This window comes from Neoarius graeffei, chromosome 23 (genome assembly GCF_027579695.1).
Source record: "Neoarius graeffei isolate fNeoGra1 chromosome 23, fNeoGra1.pri, whole genome shotgun sequence".
Lineage (NCBI taxonomy): Eukaryota > Metazoa > Chordata > Actinopteri > Siluriformes > Ariidae > Neoarius > Neoarius graeffei.
Window position 1 is genome coordinate 47,449,869 of NC_083591.1, and position 27,111 is coordinate 47,476,979.

General features: G+C 43.8%; 1 protein-coding gene across 1 annotated transcript; it reads left to right on the plus strand.

Annotated features, from left to right (window-relative positions):
* Positions 1-27,080, plus strand: slc25a42 (solute carrier family 25 member 42). The gene is made up of 7 exons (XM_060906297.1): positions 1-117; positions 4,201-4,312; positions 7,791-7,816; positions 8,183-8,349; positions 22,525-22,641; positions 22,768-22,919; positions 24,200-27,080. Exons 1-7 carry the CDS (start codon positions 37-39, stop codon positions 24,508-24,510), a joined length of 966 nt encoding a protein of 321 aa, XP_060762280.1. The 5' UTR covers positions 1-36; the 3' UTR covers positions 24,511-27,080.
* Positions 27,081-27,111: the final 31 nt, after the last annotated feature.

Here is a 27,111-nt window from a genome sequence, read left to right on the forward strand (position 1 = left end):
CCCCCCCCCCCCCCCCCCCCCCCCCCGAGTGCTGGCATGGGGAATGGAGTACAGGAACATCGGGGGGCGCTCACACAGGGTGAGGTGCTGCCACGGCCCTCCTCCAGCCAATCAGAGGTAAGTAAAGAACAGTCGATAGCAAATCGAACTGTCTGGGGCAGGTGACGCATCAGATTGAATTTTATCTCACTTTTAGGCAAATTAGTAAACGGTGCCGTGAAGTAACTAATATCCTTTGTTAAGTGGTAAAGTCAGTGTTTGATATTAACGCTTGCTTCAACAGAAAACCAGAAGCAACCGGTGAAGAAATGTATCCGTATATTTTGAACAGAGGTGATTTTAAAGGAACAGTCCACCGTACTTCCATAATGAAATATGCTCTTATCTGAATTGAGACGAGCTGCTCCGTACCTCTCCGAGCTTTGCGCGACCTCCCAGTCAGTCAGACGCAGTCAGACGCGCTGTCACTCCTGTTAGCAATGTAGCTAGACTCAGTATGGCCAATGGTATTTTTTGGGGCTGTAGTTAGATGCGACCAAACTCTTCCACGTTTTTCCTGTTTACATAGGTTTATATGACCAGTGATATGAAACAAGTTCAGTTACACCAATTGAAACGTAGCGATTTTCTATGCTATGGAAAATCCGCACTATAATGACAGGCGTACTAACACCTTCTGCGCGCTTCGACAGCGCATTGATACGGAGCTCAGATATCAATGCGCTGCCGAAGTGCGCAGAAGGTGTTAGTACGCCTGTCATTATAGTGCGGACTTTCCATAGCATAGAAAATCGCTACGTTTCAATTTGTGTAACTGAACTTGTTTCATATCACTGGTCATATAAACCTATGTAAACAGGAAAAACATGGAAGAGTTTGGTTGCATCTAACTACAGCCCCAAAAAATACCATTGGCCATACTGAGTCTAGCTACATTGCTAACAGGAGTGACAGCGCGTCTGACTGCGTCTGACTGACTGGGAGGTCGCGCAAAGCTCGGAGAGGTACGGAGCAGCTCGTCTCAATTCAAATAAGAGCATATTTCATTATGGAAGTATGGTGGACTGTTCCTTTAATATATATTTAAAAAAAAAAAAGGCTAAGAAGCCATTAGTGAGTCTTTTTTTCCATTAATGCGAAAAAAAAAACCACACACGGATGCCAACATTAGCAGTCATGACATGCACCTTATGATCTTTATGCAATGTCTGTGTCAAAGTTAAGACCTTCTGTATGAGTCATAACTCACCAGTATAATTTGCTAATCACTCTGGATAACTAGCCAGAGTTGATTTTTATTGTTTAATTTCCTCTGTCACCTGAAAGTCCGAGGTCTTTCCTGGAATTCTGTGTAGGATGAAAGCTTGATTAAGTTATGGCAACTCCTGTCTACAGTCTAATGAAAGAATACTGTGTGTGTGTAGGCAGGCACCAAGAAGTGTGTACATCCAAAGACAGTGTGAAAATATCCTGATGTATCCGTACTGACAGGGACGGCTGGTGTAAGAGTGCTGACCAGGCTAAGGCTCCCACTGTTTCAGAGATCAAAAGACGGCAACCTTTTTATTAGAATCCATATCAGACGATTTGTTTGTTAATACTTTGATTTAAAGGAGAACTGAAGGCAGATTTTTTTCTTCATCAAATTCTATTTATCTCATTTTATTAAATGTAGGAATGCGTTTTTGATAGCTATTTTGTCACTACTAGAGCAAGTTATGAGTGTTTGAAATATGCTATGTAATATATCGGTCCATATGTCAAAGCAACGGCTGTAAACGAGATTCGTCGAGACCTGTGCGAGACATCGTAGGACGGACGTAAAACGTACAGCGGAAATCAAAGTGACCAACATCTGCCAACGTTGTCAAAAGATGCACGCGCCCTCCTTCGAACGCTGACGTAATCAAGCCGGAAGTTTTCCCTGTGTCCGAAATCGCTCCCTACTCACTATATAGGGCGCTATATAGTGGGGACGCCATTTTTTTATTTTTATTTTTTTAGCGCTGTCCGAAACCTTAGTGAGGATTATGTGGGACATGCGCTCAGTATAATATGTATTTATCACAAAAATACATTCATGTATTTATTATTTTTGAAAACCCACCAGCCGCCTGATCTGGCATGTTTTAATTGCGCAACAGTAATGATGTAAATACCAGCGCGACGGACTCGTCCTTATCCTGTCGTCTTTCCAACTCTTCTCAGTTGGTTCGAAGTCGTACGGAATAATCTCCATGTCACGTACGCGAGGGAGGCGGATGTATATGCAGAAGTATACAGTTTAATAAAGTGCAGAATATATAGACAGCGAGACAATATATACATAAGCAGGCTAGATCAAAAACGAGAATACAGGCAAAATAGTCGGTTGAGCCGCAAACAGTACATCAAAGGCTAATTGAGGACAAGAACGAGAAACAGGCACAAGGATCGTGAAACAGGAAATCAAGACAGCGGGTAGAAAGGCTCGGTAATGCGTATTGTAATACTTCGCGATGCAAATGCATCAGCACAGTCCTTAAATAGGCAAACACATAGTTCCTTAATTGAGCTCAGGCGCGCCTTGTTGACGGCGCGCGTGCTGGAGTCCACTCAGCGTGCAGCTCGAGACGCCCCTTCAGGTGCACACGCCGCAGCGCGCAGGACTGACACTTCATCACTGATGATGAAGCTGGCAAATCTCGAAATTAATCTAAATTGGAATGATATGGCGATCTGGCCGCTTTGTGACCAGTTTTCAAAATGGCGGCGCCGACACTTCACGTTTGAAGTCTCGCGAAGATCGCGCAGATAAGCGACGCCTGCCGTGGACCAAACGAACTACATTCAACATGGCTAAAAACCGAAAAGGCTGATAAGTGTAATATAATGTGCCAATATGAGTCACGATATGAGGTTACTAAAACCGAAAACGTTATTGAATAACACGTGAATTAAGAAATAAAGCAAGTTTAAAAAGGACTTCAGTTCCCCTTTAAGGCAGAACCATGTTGGTGCAACCGACAGCAAAAGCACCACCTGTGGTCACAGGGAAAAAATGCACTGAAGTGAAGCTGGAGCTGATTTTCTTTCTAGCCCAGACTGTAGATTAATTCAGATTATCAGTGATCACACAGAGACTGAGATTTAATCTCGGGTTGGGCTGACGTTTTTCAGACACATCCGTAACACGTCTTCAGCGGTGATTTTGAAAAGTTGAATACGAAATGCACGTCCAGTCTCAGGTGTGATCAGTGTGACCTGAGGTGAAGTAGATAATCTACCATCATTTTTCCCCTAAAATGTGTTTGAAGGAGAGACTAAACACACAGAGTACAAGCTATACAAATAGAAATGTAAGTTTAGTGGGGTTTTTTTTTGAGGAGCTAGATCTCCAGTAGCTGGAACTAATATTTAGTTCCTGGTTAATTTACCAGACCAGAACAGGGACTAGATAACTCGCTTCAAGCATAACATTTTTCTTGCATAGTTTTGTCTGCACTCTGGCACGCACATGAACGTGTCATTTTTGCCATGTTCTGATACTGGGTTCAAAACTTTATAACCTGATGTGCAACTCTCAACTGGATTTGATCCAAGATAAACAGTGTGGGACGTTAGAATATCGACCAGAATAGTGGCACGCTTTAAATAAAATCGAATTTTTTTGGTCTTGGGCATATAGTGATGTGAAGCTTCTGTTGTGATACATGATTATCATCATCTGTTAGGATAATCTCTTGAATAAACCACCACTGAAACTTGCACTTAAATATTCTTAATTCTTGCATAAGTTTGGCTTAATAATTGACAGGATTTTACAAGACTTCCAAGAAGCACAATTCTACAGCTGCGCATTTCTTTCTCTCTCTCGCTCGCGCACGCGCACACACAGTACATAACTGGCCAGTTCATGTCATTACATGCTGTACTGAAACCACATTACAGGCGCGCACAAAAAAATGCCAGTCATGCCGTCTCATCACTCTGAGGTCTAAAGTGTTAAGGGGGTACATTATGGACTGGATAGCCGCTGTTGGCATATCGGTCATATTCAGCATGCCTTTCCTATGCTAAGAATAAAAATGATTGCTTGGCAAACATTTAATGCTACACTTATCTAAACACTTATTTAGCTAGCCAAATGATTAAAGTAGCCTTCAGGATTTTTCTGTACAGGATTTTGCAACAAAATGTGTGTTTACTGTATATGTGCAGGGTTTTAAGCAGGGCCGGTCTGTGTTGAACTCCTTGCTCTCTGGAGCCTTCGCAGGAGCTGTGGCTAAGACAGCTGTAGCTCCGCTGGACAGGACCAAGATCATCTTCCAAGGCAAGATACATTTATACAAACCAGCACCATCGGTATGAAATGTTCTTTCGTACACTAACCATCTCTTCTCATGCCTAGTGTTCCTGGGATAGGCTCAGAATCCACCTCAATTACCAAAGATGAATAATATGTACTTATTGACCGGACGGGAAAATATTTAGCTTGAGGTTGTGCCGTACGGACCGTGCACAGCAAGGTCTGTACAAATTAGAGCCGTCACGATACGCCTCTCTCACGATACGATACGTATCGTACTTTCTCAACGCGATACAATTATTTACGATACGATATTATGCAAAGTGACATGGCACAAGAAGTTGAATGTAAACTTAGATATTTTTATTTAAAATAAGTCTTAAACAATAGTTAACAATAAAAACATCTCAAACTTTACCTGAAGTATAATACTGCTTATTATGCTTAACCATAAAACAATCAGTCATACAATTACTGACTAGACAATGTGAGACATAAATGAGTTTCTGTTCTAACAGACAGCTGCATTTACTGAAATCCTGAGATAAACCTAACACGCCAATATGGTATCTGGTCAATAAAACTTAAATGGTGCAAAAAAAAAACCATAACTGATATCTTAGTGGTGAAATGAACAAAACAAATATTATGATATTTTTCGTGAAAACAGAAATGATTTTAATTAAACAACCCTTAAACAACAAAACTATGTTATAGGCAGTGTTGGGCACGTTACTTTCAAAAAGTAATTACAGTTACTAGTTACTTTTCCCCAAAAAGTAACTGAGTTAGTAACGGAGTTACTTTGTCATAAAAGTAACTAATTACCAGGGAAAGTAATTATTCCGTTACATTTTGTTACCCCCCCCCCCCCCCCCCCCCCAAAAAAAAAAATCAAATTCAATTAGTGTAATCATAATAAAAGTGAATGTTAAATGTGTTTAATGACTGAAATGGACACTTAACAGAACCAATTAGTAACGTTATCTACACTATATTAATATTTTTGTGGGACAATGTGAGATAAGACATCTATCAAATTTAATATATTTTTGTAGTTATTAAAATTGTTACTAATTACTGGCCACTGATGAGGACAAATGCTTTGTTCCTCGACATAATGTGCATTGCACGTAGACATTTTTGCCTTTTATTTCAAGTAATGAAAAGTAATGGCTGTATTTCCAATGTGAAAGCGCAGTCTCGGGCTGACCGCTCGCCATCGCTGTGTCTTCCGATTGAAAGTGTGCGCAGTAGTGCAGTAGGTGGAGCCTACCTACGTATGTTGTCCAAATCTACTCTGATTGGCTTACTATGCCGTTGTCTCGTGTCTCCCCGCCCCACACTAAAGCAGAGTAAAGAAAGGCTGAACGAGCAGCGTGCCAGATGAAAACAGCTTTAATAAAGTAACGCATAGCATTTTATTGTAAGTAACGGGAACGGCGTTATAACGATGTAAAAAGTAATTAGTTAGATTACTCGTTACTAAAAAAAAAGTAACGCCGTTTATTTCTAACGCCGTTATTCCCATCACTGGTTATAGCTAACAGCTGAGTGACAGTTTGCAAATTGTTTGCTGTTTGGTGCCTGCATCTTCTCGAAAGCCAAAATGCTTCCAAACTTGCGATCTGAATTTTGCTGGGGCCTCTTTAATCTTTATCGCTGATTCAGATTCGTTACTATCAGGAGTATCAGCCATTTTGTAAAAAGCGCCGACTGATTTTCTGTAACAGTCGATCTGATTGGATTACGGTAAACGATTTAGCCAATAAAAAGAAAGGATAGTAAACTAAACTTCGAACCGAGCCGAAAAATGTCACTGTCGTATCGTGCTCCGAACCGCAGGTTTAAACCGCGGCGTTCGGTGCTCCGCGGAGTACCGTTACAGCTCTAGTACAAATAAGCCAAATATTTTCCTGTCCGACCCAACCTAACTCGATCAATAAGCATTTTATCATATGAGTTTTTTTAAACTAACATGCACAGTGGAAAACAATGAACGATGGTGCGTGAAAAATGACTCAACTGAGCACAGTGAAGGTGAATTTTATTATCCAGATGATTTATCAGACACAGACCTCACTGAATAAGCTGAAATTGTCAAAGAAAATAAAAAAGGTACTTTCGAGCAAAGAAATTTGTTGTATATAGTTTCTATATACAAGCAAAGGGGGAGGGAAGGAAATTTAGACTACGAACCTGATACTTTGCGAAAAAGAAGACAAAGTATTCAATGCTACTTTGACAACAATAACAGTACGATAAACATCCTGAAAGACGAAGACTTTAAAAAGTTCAAGCACAGAGACCTCAGGAAAAAAATGGAAAAGGCAACAAAGCAAATGCCACAGAAGCCCTGACTGGTGGAGATATTGATTGTATTTTTGAAGAAAACAATTTTAATAAAATTTGTTAAGAAAAAAAGAAATTCACTTTCACTATGCTCAGTTGTGTTGCCCATTTTTCAAAGTAACAATTCAGAGCAAGAGGGAAACGGGTCCAGGGCTGCATACGGCTTTTTCCGGACCGGATTCAAAAATGCGGATATGCCCAGTCACGTGACTTTTCCAGATGGTTTTATTAAGAGCGTGCATGTGGGTCCGTACGGGTCATATGATAAACAGCTGTCCGTCTGAGTTACATGTCGGTCCTGGGATCGAGATGCTGACCTCTTCTGCTCCTCTGACCTGCCTGAGCCATCCTGGTGCCCTGTGTCTGGTTGGAGTCTCATCACATCGCTCCTGTGGAGACCGGCCCCATGTGGACAGTTGGGGGTCGCGCCTGGAGGACGCTCTGGACTCTTGTGGTGGTGCTTTTGTGGCTGGGGACTGCAGTTGACTTGCTGACTTTAGGGCTACAGTTGTCGTGAATGGTTTTGCACTCGGGTTTCCGTCGGTGGGCGGTTTATAGCATCAACAAAGCTGACTTTATGTTAGGATTGTTAATGTTAGTCATGCTGTCTGTTGTTGCCCAAATGAGGATGGGTTCCCTTTCGAGTCTGGTTCCTCTCGAGGTTTCTTCCTCATGTCGTCTGAGGGAGTTTTTCCTTGCCACCGTCGCCACAGGCTTGCTCATTGGGGATAGATTAGGGATAAAATTAGCTTATATTTTAAATAGTTCAAATTCTGTAAAGCTGCTTTGCGACAATGTTTATTGTTAAAAGCGTTATACAAATAAACTTGACTATTCGTGTTTTTAAAAAGTTATGTGTCGTGCATATGATTATGGGGCTGAGGAGTGTGTCCGTTCATACGCTGCTTCCACATTTCTTTTATGCTTTAAATCATTGTAGGAGTGCCACATTTTTATCGCCCTGTTTGAAAAGGCTGGATTCATGAACAACTGGAATGCATACACAACAACAGAAAGGGCGTGTAGTCAGCGCAAAGGGCATGTGGGCCATGTGATGAAATATTGCCAAATCAAATAATCAGCCTATACAGGCATTACCGTCTTAAAGAAATATATTCTAACATTTGTCTTAATTTGTTTTTCTTTTTAGTGTCTTCAAACAGATTTTCTGCCAAGGTGAGTATTTCTGGTGTTGAAAATCAGTACTGAAGGTGTGGTTAACTGTTTGAAGTTCAAGTAGCTGAATATTAAAAATCCTAGACGTCCACATGAAGACGGTGAGAATATAAGAAAAAGAAAAGCCGGATAGACAGTAGCACTGTTATAGCGTACCAGGTTAACAAGCAGGTGTTTTTACTGTCTAGAGAGATAAAACTTTTCAAAAACAACGTCAGCATAATGACCATAAGCATTCATCCTTGTAAAGATGATTGATATTGTGCATAGATTTCGAGGAGCACAGCCTCGCTTGTTCAAAGCACATCATTCATTCAAAAATAAAGCCAAACCCATGCAGATAACTTTTGTCTTTGTGTTGAACAGGAAGCATACCGGTTGATTTATCGCACCTATCTGAAGGAAGGCTTCCTGAGCTTATGGAGGGGCAACTCCGCCACCATGGTGAGGGTCATCCCCTATGCTGCCATCCAGTTTTGTGCCCACGAACAATACAAGAGGCTTCTGGGAAGCTATTATGGCTTCCAGGGCAAGTGAGTACCTTCCATACAGTCCAAGTGTTTTGGTGTAGCTTTCAGAAGTCACACAAAGAGCTTGTGTGAGCTCTGGTCATTATACAAGCTGGCAAAAATGCAAGCAGATCTTTGCTAACTAAATTTCATAGTGAGGAACTAACTCTGAGCTAGGATTTTTAGAGCTGTGAGAAGCGACTATGGGACACTGCCTCACAGTTTTATGTATCCAGAGAGGTAAAGTGCACTGGTCAAGAGCTGCATGCCAACAGCAGGTCCTATTTCTGTCTATTTCAAAACATGAAGCGTTTTAATGTTGGCTCATATATAAAAAATGATTTATTTGGGATATTAGTAACAGCACTAAGATATACGCAGTGCTGGTAGGTTTATGATTTGTGTGTATTAGGGATGCCATGGTACGGTTGGCTCAGGGTTTTTGGGCAATGGTAACGGGACAGTTTCGGTTTTAAGAATAAAAAATACAGGGATGAGAATTTTCCGCCGATTGGCGGATTTCTGACTTTTTCAGACCAAAATGATCGTTTTTGAGATCGATGTAAATCCGTTGAGAATTTTTTTTTTTTTTGGGGGGGTTATGATTAACGATCTGTGGTCACCTTATAACGCAGACATTCCAAGTCTCCCGGAAGTTCCGGGAGTCTCCTGCATATTGATAGAAGTGAGCAAGAGCGTGCGCGTGCATCTTAGAATGTGCGCGCGCGAGGGGGTGCGCGAGGGAGACTGTGTGCAGTGTTGCCAGATACTGCTGACATTTTCCAGCTCAAAATATGTTCAAAACTCCGGCAAAATGCACTTAAAAGCGCCCAATCTGGCAACACTGCCTGTGTGCCTGTTCATGTAGCGCATGCCAGACAAAGAGCATCTTGATTGGGTTACTCAGCAAAATAAGCCAATCAGCTTTCAGTGTGGGCGGACTTTTATCTCTTTTCTCGAGGACCGGAGTTTGAGTCAGTGCAGCCTACAGGACCGGCATGGCAGAGAGAGAGCGCGCGCCCCAAAAATATATATATCAGTTACACGTCATATATAAGTGTGTATCTTTTTATAAATGGGGTTAGCTTATCTAATGTAGCATGTTGGGGAGAATCATAGTATCATATCTATATTTCTGATAAAATTTTAGGTATGATAGCATGTATAACTCTCCTACTTATTGCTCATTTCATAGGGGGACGGAATTGCTGGCATGTGCCGCGCGGGAGCGTCTGCCCAAATTTTTTAGGCCAAGATGAACTTATAGTTTTTGATTTAAAAAAAATTTCCAATATGTAATGCCCATTGTACATGCCTGTTCTTTAATTCAAAATCACCATCTCGATCTTCAAATTGACCATATGGTATATGTATTACATTACACAACATCCTGTCCAGATAAAACCTCGTTAGTTCACACAACAGTTGAAAGGGAAGTGATAAGTGATGTTGAATGTTGCCTGCTTAATATGCAAGACCTCCTGCTACCACGATAACATCAGAAGAAAGCTTAAGAGAATGATATGATAGAACTTTTTTCTGGTTTGCACTTCATTTTAAAGGATTGGAGTATTCAAAGATGAATCACAAAAATGCAGAAATATAATACTGTCGAGCTCGTTTATATTAAAAGGTGCATTGATTTTTTGAAATCATCAAATGTGAATTGATTAAAAACAAGTCTCTTGTACCATATTAATCATTTTCACCTGGGAGTCCACCAAGAAGGGGAATTTATTTCCAAATAAATTGCGAATTATTGCTGATAAAATTAATGGTTTTGGGGTAAAAAAAATAGCCAAAAATAATTAGCCCCCCCGTGCCCCGCCCCGGTTTTTTCAGACTTTTAAAATATTTTTCATTCTCATCCCTGAAAATAAAAACGTCACGCTTAAACAACAAATTCTTTATTTTGCCTGAAGGAAAAATAAAACTTTCTGTTCAGAAAAAAGGAAGCATGACTGAGCAGGCCTGGATTCTGTCTCTATGGTGTGAAATCAAGGGGAGAAAAACAAATAAAATGAAAAGTGCTTCTTAGCATTAACGACCTGTAGGTGTCTTGCCTTCTGTAGTTTAAATAAACGGGGTACATACTTGTATAGGAGATCTTTCTTCTTCTTCTTTTGGCTGCTCCTGAGTAGGGGTCGCCACAGCAGATCTTTCATCTCCATTGCGCCGTTTTCTGCATCCTTCTCTACAACACCTGCCACTTTAATGTCCTCTCTCACCACATCCATGTATCTCCTCTTTGGCCTTCCTCGTTTTCGTTTGCCTGGCAGCTTCATCCTCAACATTCTCCTTCCAACATGCTCTGCATCTCTTCTCAGAATGCGCCCGTACCATCTCAGTCTCATCTCTCTTAGCTTAATTTCCAAGCTCTCCACATGTGCCGTCCCTCTGATGTTCTCGTTCCTTATCCTGTCCAACCTCCCATCGCAAACCTTAACATCCTCAACTCCGCCACTTCCTGTCTCTTCATTAAGGGTACTGTCTCCAATCCATACATCACAGCTGGTCTCACTACTGTCTTATACATCTTACCTTTCGCTTTTGCTGGGACTTTCCGATCACAACTGACTCCCGAAATCCTTCTCCAACTGCTCCACCCTGCCTGCACTCTCTTTCTCACCTCACTATCGCAGCCCCCATTTTCCTGCGCAGTTGACCCCAGGTACTTGAATTCACCAACTTTCTTTACGTCTACTCCTTGCATCTTCACTACACTCTCATCGCCGTTCTCATTGATGCACATGTATTCTGTTTTGCTCCTGCTCACCTTCATTCTTCTTCGTTCCGATGCATACCTCCATCTCTCCAAACCCAACTCAACCTCCTCTCCACTTTCACCACATATCACAATATCATCTGCAAACATCATGTTCCATGGTGACTCTTGCCTCACTTCGTCCGTCAAGCTATCCATCACTATGGCAAACAAAAAAGGACTCAAAGCAGATCCTTGATGAAGTTCCACCTTCACCTTGAACCATTCAGTCGTTCCAACTGCAAACCTCACTGCTGTTTCACTGTTCTCATACATGTCTTGCACCACTCTAATACTTCTCATTCACGCCACACTTTCTCATACAATACCATAACTCCTCTCTCGGCACTCTATCGTATGCCTTCTCCAGGTCTACAAACACACAATGTAGCTTTCTCTGGCCTTCCCATTAACATTCTTCAAGTAAAAATTGCATCCGACGTGCTCTTCCTTGGCATAAACCCGTACTGCTGTTCACAGATTGCTACCTCTCTTCTCAATCTCGCCTCCAATACCCTTTCCCATAACTTCATGGTGTGGCTCATCAGTTTTATCCCTCTGTAATTACTGCAGCTCTGTACATCTCCCTTATTCTTGTATATTGGGACTAGCACACATTTTCTCCATTCATTTGGCGTTTTCTCATTCTCTAGGATCTTATTACGCAATCTCATTAGGAACTCCACAGCCGTCTCACCCAAACATCTCCAACATGTTAACCCGGGCCCTGACCGATCCGGTATGGTATTTCTCTTTTCAATCCGCATGTTAGATTTGGCACGGTTTTACGCCGGATGCCCTTCCTGATGCAACTCTCTCCAGTTTATCTGGGCTTGGGACCGCCACCTCCAGTGGCTGGATTACATACTTGTATAGGAGATATTTAAAAAAAAAAAAAAGCGCAACATCACGTGAGTTATACAGTATATTCCTGTATTTTGGTTTTTCCTCTCTTAGCTTTGAAAGCCTGCAGGTACTTTGCCTCCTCTATTTTAATTATCAAGGTACAAACTTGTACAGGCAGTGGATACCTGCAGGGGCTATGGCTGGGTGATGGGAACACAAATGAGACGCCATGTTAGAAGTGTTTCCACTTGAGTAGCCGACAGTGACAAAGCAATGCTCGTAGACTGTATTTTGTTTGTTTTTACAGTTTTCTTACATTTGTCACTGCATCCACAATCTTAAGACAATGGTGCCTCTTGAGATTTGCTGCTCTCTGTCTTGCTAGTGCTCACCATTGTCATGTTTGAGCTGAGAGAGTATTTGTTTTTTTAGTTTCCTCTCTCTTCTCCAACTTGTATTTGGATACGGTGCTGATAGGGTTCAGGAAAATTTTGACCGGCTCCGGAGATGTTCTGTGGATCTGAATGCACAATGTGTGTGTAGTCCACAGCACAATAACAAGTCTTGGAAAATGACCGGTATATCATAATATCGTGGTTCGTGAGTGGGTATTGAACCGTACGGGGCGTACGGAACGGTTTGATAACATACCATGTGCAGTTGCGTCCCTATTGCAATACAACTGAATACGTTATTCATAACAGACAGACAAATAGGAGGCACAGTATATTTTTAATAAAGCTTCCGTAGGGCACTTGGTCGAGCCGAGTGGTGCGCATTGGGACTGGGGTCCTACAGGATGTGACCAGGAAAGGTGGTTTGCAGGAGGTTTTTATCTTGATCTAGGTGTGAACTACTTCACATCTGTTCACTTGCTCACAGGACAAATGGGGAACTTGTTTATTAGATTAGATAAAACTTTATTGATCCCTTTGGGAGGGTTCCCTCAGGGAAATTAAGATTCCAGCAGCATCATTACAGATAAACAGAGAAGAAATAGAGGAAAACTTGTAGATAAATTACAAATATAAAAAGAATAAGATATGAGGGAGAGAGGAAGGCGGAGGGGGGAAGGAGGGAAAGAAGGAAAAAAAGGGGGGCGGCTGCAGGAGAGAGATTGCACATTGTCCGGTATTGCTTATTGTTAGGCTAGGCTACTGCTCCTTCCTGTCCTCTGTCCTCCTGTTACCCCCCCCAGAGAGGAGTTGTACAGTCTGATGGCGTGAGGGACAAAGGAGTTTTTGAGTCTGTTAGTCCTGCACTTGGGAAGGAGCATTCTGTCACTGAACAGGCTCCTCTGGTTGCTGATGACGGTGTGCAGAGGGTGACTGGCATCGTCCATGATGTTCAGTAGTTTGTCCATAGACCTCTGCCACCGTCACCAGGGAGTCCAGCTTCATGCCGACCACAGAGCCGGCCCGCCTGATCAGTTTGTCCAGCCTGGATGTGTCCTTCTTGGATGTGCTGCCCCCCCCCCCCAGCACACCACGGTGTAAAACAGGACACTGGCGACCACCGACTGATAGAACATCCACAGGAGTTTCCTGCAGATGTTAAAAGGACCGCAGCCTCCTAAGGAAGTATAGCCTGCTCTGTCCCTTCCTGTATACAGTGGGGCAAAAAAGTATTTAGTCAGCCACCAATTGTGCAAGTTCTCCCACTTAAAAAGATGAGAGAGGCCTGTAATTTTCATCATAGGTACACTTCAACTATGAGAGACAGAATGGGGGGAAAGAATCCAGGAAATCACATTGTAGGATTTTTAATGAATTAATTGGTAAATTCCTCGGTAAAATAAGTATTTGGTCACCTACAAACAAGCAAGATTTCTGGCTCTCACAGACCTGTAACTTCTTTAAGAGGCTCCTCTGTCCTCCACTCGTTACCTGTATTAATGGCACCTGTTTGAACTCGTTATCAGTATAAAAGACACCTGTCCACAACCTCAAACAGTCACACTCCAAACTCCACTATGGCCAAGACCAAAGAGCTGTCAAAGGACACCAGAAACAAAATTGTAGACCTGCACCAGGCTGGGAAGACTGAATCTGCAATAGGTAAGCAGCTTGCTGTGAAGAAATCAACTGTGGGAGCAATTATTAGAAAATGGAAGACATACAAGACCACTGATAATCTCCCTCGATCTGGGGCTCCACGCAAGATCTCACCCCGTGGGGTCAAAATGATCACAAGAACGGTGAGCAGAAATCCCAGAACCACACGGGGGGACCTAGTGAATGACCTGCAGAGAGCTGGGACCAAAGTAACAAAGGCTACCATCAGTAAGACACTACACCGCCAGGGACTCAAATCCTGCAGTGCCAGACGTGTCCCCCTGCTTAAGCCAGTACATGTCCAGGCCTGTCTGAAGTTTGCTAGAGAGCATTTGGATGATCCAGAAGAGGATTGGGAGAATGTCATATGGTCAGATGAAACCAAAATAGAACTTTTTGGTAAAAACTCAACTTGTTGTGTTTGGAGGAGAAAGAATGCTGAGTTGCATCCAAAGAACACCATACCTACTGTGAAGCATGGGGGTGGAAACATCATGCTTTGGGGCTGTTTTTCTGCAAAGGGACCAGGACGACTGATCCGTGTAAAGGAAAGAATGAATGGGGCCATGTGTTGTGAGATTTTGAGTGAAAACCTCCTTCAATCAGCAAGGGCATTGAAGATGAAACGTGGCTGGGTCTTTCAGCATGACAATGATCCCAAACACACCGCCCAGGCAACGAAGGAGTGGCTTCGTAAGAAGCATTTCAAGGTCCTGGAGTGGCCTAGCCAGTCTCCAGATCTCAACCCCATAGAAAATCTTTGGAGGGAGTTGAAAGTCCGTGTTGCCCAGCGACAGCCCCAAAACATCACTGCTCTAGAGGAGATCTGCATGGAGGAATGGGCCAAAATACCAGCAACAGTGTGTGAAAACCTTGTGAAGACTTACAGAAAACGTTTGACCTCTGTCATTACCAACAAAGGGTATATAACAAAGTATTGAGATGAACTTTTATTATTGACCAAATACTTATTTTCCACCATAATTTGCAAATAAATTCTTTAAAAATCAGTGTGATTTTCTGGATTTTTTTTTCTCATTTTGTCTCTTAGTTGAGGTATACCTATGATGAAAATTACAGGCCTCTCTCATCTTTTTAAGTGGGAGAACTTGCACAATTGGTGACTGACTAAATACTTTTTTGCCCTACTGTAAGTGATTGGTGTTGCAAGTCCAGTCCAGCTTGCTGTCCAGCCACAGCCCGAGGTACTTGTAGGAATCCACAGTCTCCACCTCAACTCCCTCGATCAGAACTGGTCGTGACCTTGGTCTGAACCTCCCAAAGTCAATGGCCAGCCCCTTGGTCTTCGAGGTGTTGAGCTGCAGATGGTTCCAGTTGCACCACACAGCAAAGTCCCTCACCAGGCTCCTGTACTCCTCCTCTCTGTCGTCACTGTGTTCATGTTACAGCTAGAGATGCACCGATTGCAATTTTTTGGGCCGATTCCGATTTCCGATTTTCCATGGAGTGTGACCTGCCGATACCGATTTTGGCCGATTCCGATTTCATTTTTTCAAACCACTTCACAGCACACACAGACTATTTTCTTTTTATCTTTTCTTTAATAGAACATTCTGCCAGATTTTCAGTAATAAATTTAACACCTCAAAGGTTGAAAACAAACAAAAAGACATTGTTCTTTGTAAAATCTTTCTTCATGTTTGGTATTAACATTAATTCCTGAAATAGGAAATTCACACAAACATTTTTTTCTTTTCCCATCCAATATCTGGCACAAAACCAACTTCCCCCTCATATATTATTTGCCTACTGCTATGGAACACACTTTCATAAGCCTGTTTAGATCTGAAAACTTGTGCCTTATAGAACAACCCATTTCTTCATTCAGTATCAAAATACAAAAATAATTTCCAGTCATACTTATACCATAGCCATTCTATCATCTTTGTCAAATGTGTATTTGTAGAGTAATTTCCAATGGAATCAAGTGCAACCAAGGCTGTAAAACAAACAAAAAGACATTTTTTTCTTTCTCTCTTTGTACAAATCTAACTAGATGTTTGGTAATAGGCCAACATTCCTGTAATGGGAAATTCACACAACCACAAACGTTTTCTTCTTTTCACATCCAATATCTGGCACAAAAATAATTTCACTATATGTGGATATCCAAATATAGTGAATTTCGTTGTTGTTAACGGCGCGCGCACCGGAGCTCGTTAGGCGCGCAGGACTGACACTGTTCTGCGCAAGCGCAACACAATCGGACTAGAAAGCATGTTCAAGCTCCCAGTGGAGCTGCAGCCTTTTAGTTGCGAATTACGAGTATTTCCACTTTCATCTCTATGTGATACACAAGTTTTGATCGGCAGAAAATCGGCATATTTTAATTTTGACCGGCCGGTCGCCGGTCATGGCCGATCACGTGAAAATCGGCCGATTCCGATCGGCAGCCGGTCAATCGGTGCATCTCTGGTTACAGCATTCATTTATTCATGCTTAATTACTGTATATTCAGGGTCACCGTGGTTTCAGTTACGATGGACAGATATTCAAGATAAGAGTAAGACAAGAAGAAGGTAGATATTCACTTTTAGGGAAATGGAACCAACTAAAATTTGTTTGAAAAAACTAACGAGACTGTCTGACGGCGTAGCTCACTCTGGCCCCGTCTAGTCCAGAAGGAACGATCTAAAGTGGGCCACCTTGCACAATAAATGTTGCAAGCTATATACACTATATAGAAGCTACAACGAAGGTTGGTGTACTGATGTCACAGTTCTAAACAAATCATGCAGTCCTCATCTGGAGTCTCATCTCATTATCTCAAGCCGCTTTATCCTTCTACAGGGTTGCAGGCAAGCTGGAGCCTATCCCAGCTGACTATGGGCGAAAGGCGGGGTACACCCTGGACAAGTTGCCAGGTCATCACAGGGCTGACACATAGACACAGACAACCATTCACACTCACGTTCACACCTACGGTCAATTTAGAGTCACCAGTTAACCTAACCTGCATGTCTTTGGACTGTGGGGGAAACCGGAGCACCCGGAGGAAACCCACGCGGACACGGGGAGAACATGCAAACTCCACACAGAAAGGCCCTCGCCGGCCCCGGGGCTCGAACCCGGACCTTCTTGCTGTGAGGCGACAGCGCTAACCACTACACCACCGTGCCGCCTCATCTGGAGTCATTATTCATAAACTGCAAACTGTTTTATGCTCCGCGAGAGTTTTCCTCGTTTATTCTGGTTGGAGTCTACATCCCCCCTCAAGTGTGTATTAATGAGGCGTTACAACACCTGGCTGACCAGATAAACAATGTGGAGAAAAAACACCCAGACTCTTTGCTCATTGTTTTGGGGGACTTTAACAGAGCAAACCTCAGCCACGAACTGCCAAAATATAAACAGCACATTAAGTGTCCCACCAGGGACTCTAACACTGGACCATTGTTACACTGTTTTAAAGGACTCCTACCACTCTGTCCCTCGTGCAGCCTTGGGACTATCTGATCACTGTATGGCTCATCTTATCCCATACTACAGGCAGAAGCTGAAAGCTGCTAAGCCTGTAGTTAAGACAGCGAGGAGATGGTCTGATGAGGCCAAAGTGGAACTACAAGCCTGCTTTGACTGCACTGATTGGAGTGTTTTTGAGGCTGCAGCCTCAGACCTGCATGAACTGACTGATACTGTGACATCTTACATCAGTTTTGTGAGGATGTGTGTGTGCCTACCAAAATCTTCCGCATATACAACAATAAAGCCTGGTTCACTGCAAAACTCGGGCAACTTCGACAGAACAAAGAGGCCTACAAAAGTGGAGACAGAGTTCTGTATAATCAGACCAGAAACACACTGACAATGGAGGTGAAAGCAGCTAAGAGGAGCTATGCTGATAAGATTAAAAACAACCTTTCAGCAAACGATCCGATGTCAGTGTGGAGAGGCCTGCAGAACATTACTGACTATTGAGGTTTTTCACCCACGTGACCAAGTCATGTGAGGCTGCCATTTTGGACGTCACGGCTCGAATCAGTTTGAATGCGAGGAAGGCGTCAAACGAAAAACATAAAAGAAAAAGGAGCGAGATGCAGAAAACACCTTCACTATCCAGTGATGTAGGGCATTTACAGGGCGAGCAGAGGGAGAGGTATTTGCAAAAATTGAGGTTAGCAGGCTTGGAGAACGACGTTTACCTGCTTCCACCAGGATTGTTCACTGACGTACGGAAGTACACGAAGCCCTCGTCTTTACCTGACTTCGGCCCACATGATCTGTATACCTATGTCGTTAAAAACCCATCGCCATACACGGGTATTGATCTGAAAGCGTATAAGAGTTTGGATACCTACAAATATTTTGTGTCAGGCTGGGTAACATGCCTACATCAGTGGGTCGTCCCTGGAGCCGGTGGTCGCCATCTTATTACAGCTAAGGTTTGTTCACATTTTCATTTACTTTCGGTCCTCAGGATAAACAAAATGTTATTAAATGTCATTGAAATAACTTCTTAGTCTGTTGAGACATGGCCTGTTATAAATTTGCTGTTACCAGGCAATGACCAAGAACTGTATTATTAGGGTCAGTGTCTGTGTTGTAGCAGTGCACTAGCAGCTAGCTGTTAGCACTAGCTAATGTCAACATCATAATAGCTGGTATGTTACTGTAGCAATGTTTACGTTCAGTCATTTGGATGACTGTTAAAACCTTTCAGTCTCAAGTTTTTCCTTTACTGTATTTACTAGTTTACTGTAATTATGATCCGGCAGCTATTTACACCGGATCCAGTGTAAATAGCTGCCAGAGCGCGCTCCGGCTTGCTCCCCCTCAAATTAAGCAGCGCGCTCCGGCTTGCTTGGCCGGAGCACTCCGGGAGCAAGCCGGAGCGCGCTCCGGAACCTCGGCCAGAGCACTCCAGGAGCAAGCCGGAGCACTCCGGGAGCAAGCCGGAGCGCGCTGCTTAATTTGAGGGGGAGCAAGCCGGAGCGCGCACCGGAACCTCGGCTGGAGCACTCCGGGAGCAAGCCGGAGCACGCTCCGGAAACTCGGCCGGAGCACTCCGGGAGCAAGCCGGAGCACGCTGCTTAATTTGAGGGGGAGCAAGCCAGAGCGCACTCTGGAACCTCGGCCGGAGCACTCCGGGAGCAAGCCGGAGCGCGCTCTGGAACCTCGGCCAGAGCACTCCGGGAGCAAGCCGGAGCGCGCTGCTTAATTTGAGGGGGAGCAAGCCGGAGCGCGCTCCGGCAGCTATTTACACTGGATCCGGTGTAAATAGCTGCTGGATCATAATTACAGTAAACTAGTAAATACAGTAAAGGAAAAACTTGAGACTGAAAGGTTTTAACAGTCATCCAAATGACTGAACGTAAACATTGCTACAGTAACATACCAGCTATGATGATGCTGACATTAGCTAGCTTGACCTTCAAAATGGCGGACACCGGGGCGTCACGTGACCCTGTGACGTCAGGTGAAAAACCTCAATAGGAGACCATCCCCCAACACTGCAGTGAACCATCAACTGGCTGACGAGCTGAATGTGTTTTACTGCAGATTCGACACATTCACACCTCTCCCCCCCCTTCAGTCATTAAAGACCCATTTACACCCCCTGACATTCTGCCACCCCCGCCTCTGACCCCCCACCAGCACTCAAGATCTGTGAAGAGGATGTCTGTCAGCTTTTCCGCAGACAGATGATCAGGAAGGCACCTGGCCCAGATGGTGTGTCACCCTCTTGTCTGAAGGTCTGTGCTGAACAGCTGGCTCCCATCTTCACTCAGATCTTTAATAGATCCCTGGAGCTGTGTGAAGTCCCCTCATGCTTCAAATGCTCCACAATAATCCCGGTTCCTAAGAAAACCAATATCACAGGACTGAATGACTACAGGCCTGTTGCCCTCACATCTGTAGTCATGAAGTCCTTCGAGTGACTGGTGTTGTCATACCTGAAGGACATCACAGACCCCCTGCTGGACCCCCTGCAGTTTGCCTACTGGGCAAACAGGTCAGTGGATGATGCAATAAATATGGGTCTACACTACATCCTGCAACACTTTGACACTGCAGGGACGTACGCCAGGCTCCTGTTTGTGGACTTCAGTTCGGCATTCAACACCATTGTTCCAGACATCCTCCACACCAAGCTCACCCAGCTCACTGTGCCCTCCTCCACCTGTCAGTGGATTACGAACTTCCTGACTGACGGGAAGCAGCAGGTGAGGATGGGGAGCATCGTATCCAGCACTCGGACTATCAGCACTGGCGCCCCCCAAGGGTGTGTGCTCTCCCCACTGCTCTTCTCCCTTTATACCAATGACTGCACCTCAAGAGACCCGTCTGTTAAACTCCTGAAATTTGCGGATGATACAATGGTCATCGGCCTCATCCGAGATGGTGACGAGTCTGCATACAGACGGGAGGTTGAACGGCTGGTCTGTTGGTGCGGTCAGAACAATCTGGAGCTGAACACGCTCAAAACTGTGGAGATGACAGTGGACTTTAGGAGGAGCCCCCCCACTCTGCTGCCCATCACCAACAACACTGACTGCTGTTGAAAGCTTCAGGTTTCTGGGTTCCACAATCTCTCGGGACTTGAAGTGGGAGACCAACACAGTCACCATCATCAAAAAGGCTCAGCAGAGGTTGTACTTTCTGCGCCAGCTCAGGAAGCTCAACCTGCCTAAGGAGCTGCTGACACAATTCTACTCTGCCATCATTCAGTCTGTTCTTTGCTCTTCCATCACTGTTTGGTGACCGATCCAAACCAAACAGGAGAAGAACAGACTGCAATGGACAATAAGGTCTGCAGAGAAAATTATTGGTTTCAACCTGCCCTCCATCCAAGACCTGTACCTGTCCAGAGTCAGGAAACGGGCAGGTAACATCTCTGTGGACCCATCACACCCTGGTCACAAACTGTTTAAACTTCTCTCCTCAGGGAGGCGATATAGATCACTGTATGCAAAAACAACCAGACACAAAAATAGTTTCTTCCCTCAGGCTGTCTCTGTGATGAACAGCTAAAATCCGGATTCATATATCAGTAATATCACTTGCAAAATATCTGCACACTCATACTGTCATTCTGTGCTCGCTGTTACTTATATTTATACTTTATTTATATTTACTATTTCATCTTTGCACTATGCACCATATTGCACCAAAAGGGAAAATCCTTTCTGTGATGAACAGCTAAAATCCAGATTCATATATCAGTAATATCACTTGTAAAATATCTGCACACTCATACAGTCATTCTGTGCACACTGCATATTTATTTATCTATTTCATACTTGACTTACCTGGATTAGTTTGCACTATGCACCTCTCATCTCATCTCATTATCTCTAGCCGCTTTATCCTTCTACAGGGTCGCAGGCAAGCTGGAGCCTATCCCAGCTGACTATGGGCGAAAGGCGGGGTACACCCTGGACAAGTCGCCAGGTCATCACAGGGCTGACACATAGACACACACAACCATTCACACTCTCATTCACACCTACGGTCAATTTAGAGTCATCAGTTAACCCAACCTGCATGTCTTTGGACTGTGGGGGAAACCGGAGCACCCGGAGGAAACCCACGCGGACACGGGGAGAACATGCAAACTCCGCACAGAAAGGCCCTCGCCAGCCCCGGGGCTCGAACCCAGGACCTTCTTGCTGTGAGGCGACAGCGCTAACCACTACACCACCACACTATGCACCTATTGCACCTTTTTTTTTTTGGTTTGTTTTTTGTTTGTTTTTGTGTATACGCTTTTTCTGTTTTTGTACTATGAGAGCTAAGTGAAACCGGAGTCAAATTCCTCGTGTGTGTCCACATACCTGACAATAAAAGTGTTTCTGATTCTGATATACACCCTAGGAATACCGACCTATTTGCCAGAAAGAATCCAAAACGGCGATTTTTGTTGAACTGCTTATTAAGGCTTAATTAGTCCATAACTTAATTAATAATTGTAATGAAGCAAATCTGGGTAGGAGTTATATGCACCCAAGGTACCCCTACCTTCATGCCAGAAAGAATCGAAATCGGAGAAGAAGCAATTTGTGTGGAAACTGCTCGTTAGGGCTTAATTACACCTCATTATTAATTGCAATTATGCAAATTTGGGTAGAAGCCATATGCTCCTCAGGCAGGCAGGCCGACCTTCCTGCCAGAAAGAATAAAAATCAGTGATGAATTGAGGGAGAAGAAGCGATTTTCATGAAATGTGAATGACGGTGGACATCACATGATGGTATAAGCTCCTCGCCGGCCAGCCGGATGAGCTAAGAACTATTCGAGTGAGATTAAAAGCGTAGTCTTGCACATCTCTATGAACTTAAGCGATGTAGCCGAGGTTGAGGAACTGTCCGAGCCACACCCACTTTGGGTTTAGATCCAGATGTTGGTAGTGTATATGGGTGTGATTTGTAAGGCGATTTTTAAATCAGCACAGGTGATTGATGTTATACTTGGAGAGCAATGTACTGTATCTTAAAGTATTAACAGCAACCAACAGTTGGTGTCTTTTTGGGCATCTCGAAAGTGAATTTTGTATTCCTGTCCTCTCTGTTGCAGGGCTCTGCCTCCTGTGCCGAGACTCCTGGCTGGCTCACTGGCTGGCACCACAGCCGCCATGCTCACGTACCCGCTCGACATGGTGCGCGCCCGCATGGCAGTCACGCCAAAAGAAATGTAAGAGACCGTGCTTTTTATAAAAGGAGATTTGTAGTGACCCTGTCAAGGTTTTTTGGAAACACAATGGAGCAAGCGTGTGTGTGTTGAATTACCTGAAGGTTTTATACCGTGTGCGTTCCCCAGGTACAGTAATATAATGCAGGTGTTTGTGCGGATCTCTCGTGAGGAAGGGCTGAAGACACTCTACAGGGGATTCACTCCAACTATACTGGGTGTGGTTCCTTACGCAGGCCTCAGCTTCTTCACTTATGAGACGCTTAAGAAACTCCACGCAGGTGCGTTCTGCTGTGTGTACGTAGAGAAGAGAGAGAAAACGTTTGAGTAGATGATGTTTGTCAGCTACATTTTTGCTTGTTTTGTGTGGTTCTTGGAGATTCCTGGAATACTTCTCAACGTGAAGAAACCTTGAAAGGCTTGAAATTCCGTTCATATCGGCGTCACTTGGTCATTACACGCTTTTCTAGTTTTCACCTTTTCTGTGAATTTCCGTAGCAGCTAGGGATGGTAACCGATGACCGTTTGACCGGTGGTTGACCAAATCAACGTCAACCCGTTAATTTTTTTTTTGGTTGTCGGTTAAAAAAAATCAATCGTTTTGAAGCTGCCGATTTTGGAGCGGAGAACCTGGAATTGTGTGTTGTAAATGCTTGGGGCATGCCATGCGGTGTAAGGACGACAGCTGACTAATCAGAAACACCCATTCAGTCATGTCCCGCCCTCCTCTCGCCCCAGTTGAAGACAGCTGACAAATCAGAAACACCCATTCAGTCATGTCCCGCCCTCCCGCCCCAGTTGAAAACAGCTGCCACTCGGCGAGAGGAAAAAAGTGTAGGCACAGGCTTTTTAGCTTACAAATTACTATTCTGTTTTTTTTTTTTTAATTATTATTAGAAGGCACATGGAGTTTAGTCCTGCCTTGGCCAGTGCATTCTGAAAGTATGTTTCGGTCTGTAGCCAACAATGCATGTTACTGCAGATCATATCTCTCCACACAAACTAAAGGCGCAGATGCCGACTTTTTCACGACTGAATCGTGCAGATCCGATTTTTTTTTTAGGGGGGGCGTTGGAGTGTCTGAATAATTTCATCAGAGTAAATTCTGTATTAAAATGACTAAATAAGCAAATGCCGTTGAAATTATTCAGACACTCCAACGCCCCCCCTAAAAAAAAAAAATCGGATCTGCACGATTCAGCTGTGAAAAAGGCAGCATCCGCCAAAAGGCGCGCCGTTTGCATCCCTGTTTAAACTCGTAGGTTAACCGACTTTAACCGGCTAATGAGGCTCAGTGGTCGGTCAAGATTTTTTTTAGTTTTCGCCGTCATTAGTAGCAGCAAACGTTGCTTCGTTTTTACAAATTTATTTCACACCCCAACAGTGGCGAGCGTAATGAAGTCCGATATTTAGAATGTTGCAAAACCGCCATGATTTTCAGGAAACATGCGATTTGTATTTGTGGTTGAAATGAAAGCTGTTTTATTTATTTATTTATTTAAAAAATTCACCTGGGACTTTGCTGCTTATATAAACCCTACGTTTTGTATGTGTGTTTCAGAGGAGACAGGACGAGCTCAGCCCTACTCATACGAGCGGCTGGCGTTCGGCGCGTGTGCCGGCCTCATCGGTCAGTCAGCTTCATACCCGCTGGATGTGGTGCGACGGCGCATGCAGACAGCAGGTGTGACGGGCCACACGTACGGCACCATCCTGGGCACCATACGCGAGATCGTATCGGAGGAGGGCATCATCCGCGGCCTGTACAAAGGCCTGAGCATGAATTGGGTCAAAGGGCCTATAGCTGTGGGCATCAGCTTCATGACCTTTGACCTCACCCAGATCCTGCTACGCAAAGTGGGTGCACGATAGCCCATCACGTTGGAGAAGACTCTTTAGAGGCAACACTCTAACCCAAGATGTCTGCCTGTACATCTGAGGCAGCCTGGATTGGAATAATCGGGGTCTTCTTGCTGCTCGTGTCAGACCCAGGGAGGAGGAGGAGGAGTGAAATCAAGCGAACATGCTGCCGGAGAAAACAGGAAGTTGATCAACTGACACACAAACACAGAGATGGGTCTGTTGTGGAAGTTTGTGTTTCTACATTTTGCAGGAATATGAAGTAACTTCTTTTTTTTTTGTTTGTTTGTTTGTTTGTTTTCTGAGTTGGAGAATCTCTTGGTAACTGGTGTGTGTGTGTGTGAGAAATAGAGTTACAGACAGAGACAGAACAAATGTATCTCCTGTATGATCTCTCCTTTTACACTGCCGTCTCACAAAGTGTCCAAGTCCAGCGATATCCAGCAAAAGTGCTACATGTTCATGCTGAAGCTGGGCGATTATTCAAATCTTTACATCAGTGTTATGAGAAATTCAGTGGCTCGGTTACCAGCAGCCAATCAGGAGATAGAAATGATGGGGAGGGGGAGATCTTGATTTGTTTAAGCATTGTGACGACGGTTTAGGTTTTAAAAGGCGTGTTGTGTCGTGTTCTTAAAAATGAGCTGAAAAATAGTGAGCATTTAAACTTCCTGGTGCTGTTTAACGAATACACGCGCGCATTTTACAAACTGAGCCGTGTCGGCACTTAGCAGGAGAAAAACCACCGTATATTCACATCTCCCTCAGCTCTGCTTCATGCCTGAACATAAAACAGACGTTCAATGTTTTTATAGATACTATCTATATCTGTAGGTGTTCTCTTTTTCTCTATCTGTGATTTTCCTTTCTCCCTTGTGATGTGTGATGCGTCTGAGCTGCCTTGATTGCTAAGTAGTGCGCGCACACACCCCATCAGCCATGATTTAAAATGTTTTTTATTTCGTTTCATCCGTATGAGTTTGAGATGATCACTTAGGAGTGAGCCTATAAATAAGGGTCACTACTAAGTGAATATAAAAACAGCAATAAGGCTGTAATGGAGCAGAACGGAGAGGTGTTAAAGGGAAGTTTGGAGCGTCATGCTGTTCTTGCTCACTGCTGATGAATGGTGTCCACTGCTTCTATCTTTATCCTGTGCAGTATGTGGAGCCACTTGCACCATAGACGGCTGAGAGCAGGTGTGTGTGTGTGAGAGAGAGAGAGAGAGAGCGCTGACCAGCTGTAGGCAGTAAAATGCAATGCGCGTGTGTGTGTGTGTACATCTCCGTGCTTTAGTAGGTATGCCATGGTGCATATTAAGGTGTGTGTGTATGTGTTGGTTGTGTAAATGATGTTCAGCTGCAGATAGATTTAAGTGCCTACAGAGAGAGTAGACAGACGTACTATAACCGAAACACGCTATCGGATCTTTCTATGTCGCATATCTTTGTGTCTTTGACCTGGAAGTGTGGCTATACAGTAGAAATGATTTAAGCTACACAGCTTGACCTACTTAGAGTAAAGCTTTAACGTGCACTACATGCATCTTTCTAGTTCTAGATACATAACAACAGTACAAAGTGACGAGGAACGGTCCAGTAGGGTACGAGTGCCCTCGTTTCTGATGCTTCTTGCAGTTCTCTGCAGATCTGTGGCGTGTATCTTAATGCCATTTGAGCGTGTGTGATAAAAGTTGCCATAGGTAAGAGCTCATTCTGACTAACTGCATGATTTTCTTAGGTGTTCAGTGAATCACTTTCCAGATCATCTTCAACTCCTGAGGAAATTTAAAGGAATATTCTGAGCGCTTTTTAGTATCATGAATGTAGCGTAATGACTGCGATTCCTCTGAACTGGAATTTCACCACATTTCTGTGCAAAAAAAAGAACAAAAATCTTTTTTTTTTTCCCCCCCTCTCTCCAGATCTCATTTATATTGTATGTAAAGGACACATTATGCAAAACACTTTAATGAAGACACTGTATCTTTGAAGAAATGAAGGAAGACCTTCCTCTTATTCGGTATGATGTGCATTCAGACCGGACTGCTTTTTCATTTCTCATTTCTGTAAATGTGATGGTGCTGCTGCGGACGGCACAAAAATGACTTTTTTTTTTTTTTGGTTGGAAATGTACATGACGCTTCATGTAAGAAAAGCAGCTTTTGGTATCATGTCTTCCTCATTGTAACACGCTTCTTGTTCACGTGTCACAGTTCTGTTGAATTTGACATCGATGCAAATGTGTTCTGTTTCCGTTATTAGACTTTGTGTCCGATTTCTGTTCTGGAGTAGACATGCACCGATGTTTGATGGCGTGCTCATTTCCTCACGCTTGTAAAAATTCTCCAATATTGACATCCAGTACCACATATTAGTATGTAAAGTAAGTTTAGGGTACATTGTCGCTAATTAGTGTACACTGGGGGCGGCACGGTGGTGTAGTGGTTAGCGCTGTCGCCTCACAGCAAGAAGATCCTGGGTTCGAGCCCCGGGGCCGGCGAGGGCCTTTCTGTGCGGAGTTTGCATGTTCTCCCCGTGTCCGCGTGGGTTTCCTCCGGGTGCTCCGGTTTCCCCCACAGTCCAAAGACATGCAGGTTAGGTTAACTGGTGA

Excerpts from the sequence above, each read along its gene's own strand:
- slc25a42 (XM_060906297.1), top strand. The coding sequence starts at position 37 with ATGGGGAATGGAGTACAGGAACATCGGGGGGCGCTCACACAGGGTGAG. Across the intron at positions 4,313-7,790 it reads GACCAAGATCATCTTCCAAG|TGTCTTCAAACAGATTTTCT; the intron begins GCAAGATACATT and ends TTTTCTTTTTAG. Across the intron at positions 7,817-8,182 it reads CAAACAGATTTTCTGCCAAG|GAAGCATACCGGTTGATTTA; the intron begins GTGAGTATTTCT and ends TGTGTTGAACAG.